The sequence below is a fragment of the Chaetura pelagica genome, unplaced genomic scaffold (genome assembly GCF_000747805.2).
Source record: "Chaetura pelagica isolate M959 unplaced genomic scaffold, ChaPel_1.0 scaffold48, whole genome shotgun sequence".
In the NCBI taxonomy this organism is placed as follows: Eukaryota; Metazoa; Chordata; class Aves; order Apodiformes; family Apodidae; genus Chaetura; species Chaetura pelagica.
In genome coordinates, this window is record NW_009954241.1 from 2,354,021 (window position 1) to 2,364,640 (window position 10,620).

Below are 10,620 nucleotides of genomic sequence, written 5' to 3' on the forward strand. Positions count from 1 at the left end.
CCTTGCATACCAATTTCCTCTGCGGTCTCCACAGCACAAGGGAGATGAGATTACTGGGTTCTTGCCACCTTGTATACCAAAGTATCACACAACTCCAAAGAAGAGGGAAAATGGAAAGACACCATGAGCTAAAGAGTTCACTGTCTACAGAGATTTCAGTCTTCCTGTGTCTGAACTGGTCCTTGCACATCTAACAAGACAGGACACTCTCCCTTCTATGCTTGTGTCCTTTCTCTGTTTACAAAGCAGCTATGTTTTGTAATGTGACACATTCTCATCCAGCTGTCCCCCTTTGTATGCCACTGTGCTTCCCTCCTGGCTCCCAACCTCAGTATAGAAGAACCCAGAAAACTGTAATCACCCCCAATAAGCAAGTGATGACACTTTCACAGAATTAGGTTTGTTCAAGCTACAGTTGGAAGCAAATTCAAACACTCCTGGCTGCCACAGTTTTGAATCATAAGGTAATCTTATGTGTGTAAGGTTGGTGAGACACTGGCACGAGTTGCCCAGGGAGGTTGCAGATGCCCCATCCCTGGAAGTGTTCAAGGCCAGGTTGGATGGGGCTTTGAACCACCTGGTCTGGTGGGAAGTGTTCCTGCCCACATGCGGGGTCAGAACTAGATGATCTTTAAGGTCGCTTCCAACCCACACCATTCTGTGATTCTATGATCTTCTGACCAGCTGTCTATTCTTCCCCTCAATACCTAAGAAATCCTTATAATTATATCAGGAGTCTTGCAGGAGGACAATATCATACCAAAATCCCTGACCATGAGTCACCTATGGTCAGTGGCTTAGACTCAAGACAGATTAACTTAATCCTAATAAATTCACTGCAAGAACTTCGGCTGCAAGATCCTAAAATATTCGCCAAACTCAATGGGGACCATAATCATAGGTCTAAGAGATGTTTTTTTTCTCCAGTTGACTTATGCAGCCATCTACCCAGGATGACTGTAGTTCAGGCAAGTTCAGTTGTGGCTATATTGCAGTTCTGTTTATTTTACCTTCCCTTCTCAAATCACTGCACATTAATACTGTCAGTCAGTGATGGGTGAAAGGCACTGACATGCAGAATAATGGACTTGCACTTACTGTTACACATTGTCATACCCAGGAGCCTGCTATTTTTCATTCCAGTACACAGAGATCCCAGTTTTCTTAATAGCATGTCAGCTTTCTTGGCTTGCATGTTATATTTCTTGGTTCAATTTTACTCATTTCTTCATGAGTAGTAGAAGTTTCACAAATCAATGAAGAACTTGACTGTGCCATCAGACTGTACTCCTCCCACACTGCACTTAGCAAGGAATGAAAGAAGGAACAATTCAAGCCACAGAAGGTTCAGTTTACTCTGCTACAGACACATACAGCCACCTCTTCTGTCAAGCCAACCCCTCCAAAACAAATGGATAAACTTCAGTGATAAGTAGCATTTCCACCCTCATTCTTATTGGTAAATTCTGCTGGGGGAGGACATGTTTATTGGTGGCCTGATTTCTGTAGGAATGACCCTACTGTAGGGACTAGCTGAATCATCCTGTCCTCTGTGCTGGTGCATTGGTTTCCTGAGGGAGGAAGTAGCTCTGTGTGTTTCCAGATGTATCTTTTTACCCATTAATATTTTACAGTCAGCTCATTATTACCTTTATTAGGATTGTTGGGGTTATTAATAGATTAGGCCATTGTATCAGAAGCACTGAGGCTGGAGGAATTATAGTTATCACATAGAATCACTCAGAGTCTTAGGCATTGGAAGGGGCCTCAAAAGATCATCCAGTCCAACCCCCCTGCCAGAGCAGGGTCATCCAGCGCACATCACACAGGAACGTGTTTGAACGTCTCCAGTGGAGGAGACTCCACAACCTCTCTGGGCAGCCTGTTCCAGGGCTCTGTCACTCTCACAGTAAAGAAGTTTTTTCTGATGTTTACGTGAAACCTCCTATGCTCCAGCTTGCACCCATTGCCACTTGTCCTATAATTGGACATCACTGAAAAAAGCCTGGCTCCATCCTCCTGACACTCACCCCTTACATATTTGAAAACACTGATGAGGTCGCCCCTCAGTCTCCTTTTCTCCAAGCTAAAGAGACCCAGCTCCCTCAGCCTTTCCTCATAAGGGAGATGTTCCACTTCCGTAATCATCTTTCTGGCTCTGCACTGGACTCTTTCAAGCAGTTCCCTGTCCTTCTTGAACTGAGGGGCCCAGACCTGTTTGCCTGGAGCTGTACAACGTGGTTTTATTTTCCACTTCTTTATTTTACCTGGCTTATCTAGTCTCATCACATTATACAAACAAGGGTCAACCATCTTGAATTGTGCTAAAACATGAAATGTGCACAACACAAGTACATGGTGACTGAAAAACGACAGAACCAAATAACCACTGTAAGCTTTTGTAGCACAAGTATTCCTGAAGTAAATGGGAGATACTGATGAAGTTCTGGGATTTCCCCTCTCCTCTGATCTATGCCGAAGCACAGACAAAAGTGATCAGTGATTTCCAACCAGTTTAGTGCACTAGGGAAGTAAAGTGTCACATGTCTCACTTTGAACTTCACTGTATGATTATTAAAGCCATTGGATAAGGAATTGTGGGCTCTATTCCCAACACAGGCATTGACCTGACACAAGACCTGGGCACCTCCTCTCAGTTCCTCTTATCTTCATTACCTTCCCCTCTTCCCAGACACCACATCTGGTTCCTTTATTTTCCTTGAAAACTTGTCTAGGCATAGGCAGTTCAGAATGAGGTTGCACACAGGGCAGGTCAGTACGACTGCAGGCTTGGATGTGGGGTTTAGGTATGTTTGCAATATAAATTACAATGATCTAAAACCCATCTGTGCAAAGGTAATGTTTTGAAGGAAAGAGTTTCACTCCGCGAATGTATGAGTGGTAGGTAGGGAATTTAGGAGGTCCTGGCAGCCTTTGAGAAAAAAAGAAAAGTGAAGTGATGACTGCTGCACAGATGAGGCCTTGTAGAACAATCCTTGCTAGTGCTTGGAAAGAGCATCTTTCCATTTTGCTTTGGTTTTGTGCTTTTTCTTTTTAGCTTATTTTGTTTGTTTGTTTTAAATAAAGGTCATGCTCTTTTTTATATATATATATATTTATTTTTTTTTTAATTGTACTTTTTTTCTTCTTCTGAAACCTTGTTTTTAACCTGTCCAGTTAAACTGCTTCGGTCATACCACAAGTATTGGAATAATAACAAAAAAAATCTTATAATTCATTTGGTACACATTAGTGCTTTATTTAGTGAGACAAATCGTTAACTGATACAAATTCAAGTAGCTATAATCAAATGTGATGTAATAGAACCTGGAAGAGAAATAAAACCTTCCAAATTCACTAGGAAAGCCAAAAAAAGAAAATAATCAGAATTATTCTGTAGTGCTCTGATAATTGTGACTTTCTTTGATTATAGATAAATATATCAATTTCTTACCATAAATTGTAGATACTTGGAAAGATAGACCCATGTGACTTAAATATGTGCAGTTCTACGAGTGATTACACTACATTTCATAAAAACAAAAAATCAACTTGTCAAAAAGGTCAGGCAATGACCAATCATCAGGCAATGATAAATCTTCAATGGAATTATGAAACAGTAGCCTGAAAGACTATGGAGTTCAAGAAATATTCTTGGTTATTGTCACAGTTTGACTTAGGTCCGACAACAATGCTCTCGATCCCTTCCCTTCCCCCCCCCCCATTTTCCACTTCTTTATTTTACCTGGCTTATCTAGTCTCATCACATTATACAAACAAGGGTCAACCATCTTGAATTGTGCTAAAACATGAAATGTGCACAACACAAGTACATGGTGACTGAAAAACGACAGAACCAAATAACCACTGTAAGCTTTTGTAGCACAAGTATTCCTGAAGTAAATGGGAGATACTGATGAAGTTCTGGGATTTCCCCTCTCCTCTGATCTATGCCGAAGCACAGACAAAAGTGATCAGTGATTTCCAACCAGTTTAGTGCACTAGGGAAGTAAAGTGTCACATGTCTCACTTTGAACTTCACTGTATGATTATTAAAGCCATTGGATAAGGAATTGTGGGCTCTATTCCCAACACAGGCATTGACCTGACACAAGACCTGGGCACCTCCTCTCAGTTCCTCTTATCTTCATTACCTTCCCCTCTTCCCAGACACCACATCTGGTTCCTTTATTTTCCTTGAAAACTTGTCTAGGCATAGGCAGTTCAGAATGAGGTTGCACACAGGGCAGGTCAGTACGACTGCAGGCTTGGATGTGGGGTTTAGGTATGTTTGCAATATAAATTACAATGATCTAAAACCCATCTGTGCAAAGGTAATGTTTTGAAGGAAAGAGTTTCACTCCGCGAATGTATGAGTGGTAGGTAGGGAATTTAGGAGGTCCTGGCAGCCTTTGAGAAAAAAAGAAAAGTGAAGTGATGACTGCTGCACAGATGAGGCCTTGTAGAACAATCCTTGCTAGTGCTTGGAAAGAGCATCTTTCCATTTTGCTTTGGTTTTGTGCTTTTTCTTTTTAGCTTATTTTGTTTGTTTGTTTTAAATAAAGGTCATGCTCTTTTATATATATATATATATTTATTTTTTTTTTAATTGTACTGGATTTGTGTTACAAGGTTTTGGTAGTGGGGGCTACAGGGGTGACTTCTGTGAAAAGCTGCTGGAAGCTTCCCCCATGTCCGACAGAGCCAAAGCCAGCTGGCTCCAAGAGGGACCAGTCGCTGATCAAGGCCGATGGTGGCAGCACCTCAGAGAACATACTTAAGAAGTGGGAAGAAACTGCACAACCGTGGGTGGAGAGAGAAGTGAGAATATGGGAGAGAAACAGCCCTTCAGGCACCAAGGTCAGTGAAGGAGAAGATGCTCCAGGTGCCAGAGCAGAGATTCCTCTGAGCCTGTGCTAAAGACCATGGTGAGGCAGGCTGTCCCCTCTCAGCCCATGGAGGTTAATGGTGGAGCCATATCCACCAGAAGCCCATCGAGAACCCCACCCAGGAGCAGGTGGATGTCTGAAAGAGTCTGTGACCCTGTGGGAAGCTCACAATGGAGCAGGCTCCAGGCAGGAGCTGTAGCCCTGTGGAGAGAGAAGCCCACCCTGGAGCAGATTTTCTGGCAGGACTTATGACCCTGTGGGGGATCCACAGTGCAGCAGCCTGTTCCTGAAGGACTGCACCCTGTGGAAAAGACCTATGCTGAGAGCAGTTTGTGCAGAACTGCGGCCTGTGGGTAGGACTCATGTTGGAGAAGTTTGTGGAGGACTGTCTCCCACGGGAGGGACCCCACACTGGAGCAGGGGAAGAATGTGAGGAGTTCTCCCCCTGAGGAGGAAAGAGTAGCAGAGAGAGCATGTGATGAACTTGCCACAACCCCCATTTGCCATCCCCTGTGCCACTGGGGGGAGGAGACAGAGAATTCGGGAAGGAAGTTGAGCCCAGGAAGAAGGGATGGGTGGGGTTAAGGTGTCCAGATTTAGTTTTATTTCTCATTACCCTACTCCAATCTGATTGGTAATAAATTAGCCTAATTTCCCCACACTGAGTTTGCTATGCCAGTGACAGTAATTGCTGAGTGCTTTCTCCCTGCTCTGATCTCGACACATGAACCCTTCACTGTATTTTTCTCTCCCCTGGCCAGCATGAGGAGAGCAGTGATAAGTGGCTTTGGTGGGCACCTGGTGTCCAGCCAGAGTCACACATTTATTAACACCTCTGGCCTCCTCCTTTCTTTCTGTCTCTAGGCCATACCCATCCTGCCTTATGCTTGTATCTTTCCTAGCATCTGCTTCTCTGCCTTGGCACTCTGCTTTCTCTGATCTCTCCATTAAACCCTCTTACATGCCTCCCCACCCCCAGCATCTCCTTACATTGTGCATGTGCAGAGAAGGCTAATATTAGAGTTCCTTCCACAATGCCCAGAAGGATCAGTGTTTGAGACATGTTTTAAAGATCATTGTAAATCAGGAAACAGCAAGGTGGAGCAAAGGGAAATTGGAAAGAGCTCTCAGCTTACAAATGTATAATGCAAGAACATGGGCCCTTGCTCCAGTTTGATCTTGCCAACAGTTACTAGACCAAGTTCCTTGAACAAAAAGTCATTATTATGACTAACTATTCTGTATTTATAGAGAAGTAGCATTAGAAGACAAACAGTTCAAGCAGAGCCCTTGTGCAAAATGTTCTTTGCCTTTTCCTGTATGTGGTCTTTTATTCCAGCAGTAATTGTGGTTATAAATCATTCCCAACCTGCTTTGGAATGAGTTTACACAGACTCCGTGCTGTGGAAAACACAGTACATTTATACATACAAGATATAAAGTATTCAGCAACTCCAGGGGTAAAAAAAACTGTATCAGGACTCAAAGCCACATAAGATTTAAAAAGTAAGTATAACTAAAATATTTATCTGCCTGTTGCCACAAATGGCTACAGAACCATGCAGAGGACACTGGAGTGGGCAAAGTGGTCACCAGCAGGTGTCTTTGAGAGGGACTTATGCTAGGAAAGGTTTTGTTTTCACAAAGAACAAGATCTGGAGATTTAGTCATGAACAGCATGGAGAAGGAGGGTGGACACCTATCCCTGTCTGTGACCATTCAGGTCAGAAAGGACAAGACCAAAAAGCTTGAAAGAGTGAAGAATAATTTATTTATTTATTTATTTTCCTGTGTTGGAATGTATCAGCCCCTGTGAGAGGGAATGTTACTTGAACCACCTGAGGTGCACATTCCTCTGAGAGCCACAGAACGTGGGGCCTTGGCAGGCAGGTCAAATGCCAGGCTGGGACAGAGCAACCCTCTCATAGCCTTCCTATGTTTCTGTCAGCTCTAACCAATGGGGGAGGGAGGGGTGTTAAAAAAAAAAGGCTTGTTAAGTCTTGTGCACTTTTCAGATAATTTTTTTTATCCTGTTTCACTTTGGAAGTCTCTTGAACGAGCTCGGTGCTCAAAGCTGAGCCTGCAAATCTCATAGGGAATCTCCTGTGTTTAATAAGCTGTTTTGACTGGAATTCAAAGAGAAAGTAAAGATTTCTGTTGGCCTAACTATAGAAAATGCGGCCCAGACCTGTAACCCCATAGCTGATCAGACAAAAACGTGTACACTGTTAAAAACTGGAGATTTCTCAGAAACATTGGCATTAGAATATCTCTGGTCCCCCTGAAGTTGATAGCAAAAAGTCACATAATCTCTAATGGAAATACCTGTGACTATTAAGAAGGTGCTGGACAGCAGTGCCAGAACATCAACAAAACCAACTGTTAGATAGTGGCTCAGCTACTGGGAAAAATAGCTTCCAGGTTACTCTTTTCAACCATTCCACTGCAGAATTAACCCTTGAAGGACTTCATATCTAAAGAGTATTGTGAATGATGACAAGCAAGGAAGCACAGAGCAACTGAAATACTGTTAACTTGATGCAATGCTTATAATTACCTTGTAATAAGACAGAGCCATGACTCATGCAATTCAGACTTTCTTGAATGAACCAACTGAAATTCTGATGTTTTCTGAGGGCCCTATCAAGGTTCTCTGGTGCCTCGTCTCTGAGGTCTTTAAGCACAAGGCTGCACATCTCCCCTGTTACCCCTGCACCCCTTGCACCAGAAGTCCTGGAGACAGAAGGTCTGTCTTTCCTACCACCACTACAGTGAGACATACTCATACCACTTCCCTTGGTGCTCCTGTGTTCCACATGGGTACAAAAAAAAAATACTGCATCAAGACAGGAAATATCTCCACAGGATTTCCCTAAATGAAAAATGACATCTAACCCCAGCAGAGACCCTTTTGCTCCGATAGGTCTTCTTTTTTTTCAAGTTTTGTTTTTCTTCCAGTAACACAAATATGATCCATCATCTGCCCAAATTCAAACCTGAGGTAGACTTTCAAAAAATGCTTCCAGCTGACTGTGATACTCAAATGGCCATCAGTCCTCTCCCATCTCTTCTCATTAATGTCTCTATTCACCAAACATTCCCTCACAATTAAATTCCCATATTTGAAAGTTAGAAGGACAGAAGAGAACAGCCCTGACTGAAGAAAGCATTAGTTCTCACATTTCTGCCAGTGCGAATAGGAACATATAAGCCCTCTGGCAGGCTGAAAGGTCCACTGTAAAAGTTTCCAGAATCCACCTGTTTTAACTAGTATAGTTTGTGTGCAGCAGGCCAGAGAGGGTCAAACACAGGGATTTAATTTCTCCTTTGACTGCAGCCTATTTTTAAACTAACTGCCCCATTTCCTGACTCACCTACATCAGAGTTAGCAAAATGAAAACACTCCTGGAAGCCCATAAAAAGTAGATAAAATCACAAAGGCTGATCAATTTGCTAATACCAGAAGTACTAGTTGCAATTTTCAAATCGCTGCATAATATACCTGCTTATTTTTACAGCAAACTTGGCAGTTATTCCAGTATTTCAAAATTCCTCATTAAGAAAAACAGGGTGTTGTTTTGTTTTTAATTTTCCAGTAGGTCTTACTGCTAGCACTGGTTAGAAAATATGTTTTTCCCACCTTGGAACATAATGACAGCAACAATTTAAATACAAAAAAATGCATCTCAAAGCAGCTGAATTTAAATCTAGAGCCTCACAGCTCTCTTGAAGCATCATGGTCTCCTCACTAGGAAAGCAAATGAAGTGCATCATCTGAAACCAAGTCCTGCCAGAAATTTCAGACAATAGGGCAGAATCAGCTCAAAAGACAAGTCAGTTTTAGTTCGTGTTGTTCTGCAGCAGCATTCATAAAAGAAATGTTCTGAGACAAATGCAGCTCCTTAGTCTACAGAGAAGCAAAACACACTATTGAAAGTTTCTATCCTCTATAGTTTGAGATTTTTTTCTTGTCAAAGACCAGTTCTATCACACATCAAAAAATAAATAAATAAATAAAAACTTCAGACAATTAGCTAGTATAATAATAAAGGACACAAAATTTAATTTACCATTTGGACAACTGTGACACAGAAATAAATAGTGGTTATAGATTAACTTTGTGATAGACCTGTGGGCTACATCTCCATCTACCCTTAGCAGCTGCCAATGATGAGTTTGATTCTGACCTCTTGATTCCAGCTTTGACATCAAATGAAATATTTTGTCCAGTAGAATTTTCTTGCTTTAGTTCAGAATTTTTTTCTCCATTCCTTCACAATTTGACATTACCAGAAGCAAGCAACCCAAAGGGATATAATCTAAACCTCCCTTAAATTTGAGTAACACAGGAGCAGCTTATATCCAAGTTAAGCAGAGTATAAAATTAAGTAAGTGGAACAAAAATCTAGCAAAAGATGCAAAAGTAGAAAAACTACCAAGATAATAATTTTTTCATAGGGTTATTTGGGTTTTGTATTGGAGATGGGGGAATATCAAGGTGTTAAACAATGTGAATGCTCTGCTGGGGCACCGATTTTTTCCCCATGTGTTTGCACAGGGCCTCAATCAAGGGAGTTCCAGTCTCAGCTGAAGTCAATAGCCATGACAGCAGTGGAAGTGCTGACAGTTGTGTACCACCCTCCAGATAAGCAATGTAGGAGCTCCATAGGGCTCACAGTCTGAGTGAGGAACGCAAAGCACGGGAGGAAACAACTCTTATTTATACCATTTAAAGGAGGAAGACTGAAGTCCAGAAATCTGAACAAGGTCACATACTGCTAAGAACTGAATCAAGGTGATCTCAGTTCCCATCTAATGCTTCAAACAGAGGGCCATGTACTTTCTCTCTCCAGGACAGAATCATAATCATAATAGGGATGCCTTCCATGCAGTGAGAAATCACCTTCCATCAGATGGTTCTTTATCTCATAAAAAACATTACTGCTCTCATTAAGGTGAGTTTCCTGATTAAATAATAGGAATAAATCATATCATAGCTTGCAGTGAGTAATGACTGTGAAATGTAGAGCTCATACCCTTTAAAAAAAGTAGCTGAAAAAGACTGGGCTTAAGTGATACAATCATTAAAGCACAATTGTAGGACAATTCTTTCTCCAACGTCAGACAAGCTTTAATATAAATAAAAACACGGAATAAAAACCGCTACTACTCACCAGCACACTGATTGTTCTCATCTAACTGGTAACCAAACCGACAGATCAGAGGCCTTGTAGCAGTAGGGTAGTTAGGAATGGGGCCTGGTGCTGGGGGCGGTGGATAAATATTGGAATAAGGATTCAGATACGGTGAGCGATACACTGGGTTTGTTCGGGGTACGCACAAATAGCCACCGTTCTGGTTGACACACACCATATCTCCTCTGCAGGCCTCAGGAATAGTCCGACATTCATCAATATCTGGAAGGATATTGGAAAAGTTAAGTGAATGATTGTTTCTTAGTGGGACCTATCAAAACATAGTTCGCATGCTTTTCTCAGGACTCCACTAAAAAAAATCCTACTCTCTTTGAGAGGAAAAGCTAATCCTTCTTTGTGGAGCCTCACTCTGAAGTTAGAGCATATTTAAACAAGAAACATCCCATAAATTCAACATAACCTGTGAGCTATTTCTTCTGCTTCACTAGCAGAAGGTAGAGGGAGAGGGGAAAGCCTGCTTTGTTATTCTATGAATGTTCAGTTTAAACACTGATTTACACATGGCTACAGCACAT

At 41.9% G+C, this 10,620-nt stretch overlaps 1 protein-coding gene across 2 annotated transcripts in view; it reads right to left on the minus strand.

Moving 5' to 3' along the window:
- The window catches only part of FBLN5 (fibulin 5), a 50,091-nt gene that overhangs the window by 33,472 nt on the left and 5,999 nt on the right, over positions 1 to 10,620 (minus strand). For both annotated transcript variants that reach the window (XM_010003717.1, XM_010003718.1), the window contains one exon: positions 10,064 to 10,306. In XM_010003717.1, the coding sequence (XP_010002019.1) occupies positions 10,064 to 10,306 (243 nt within the window). The remainder of the gene's footprint in view (positions 1 to 10,063; positions 10,307 to 10,620) is intronic.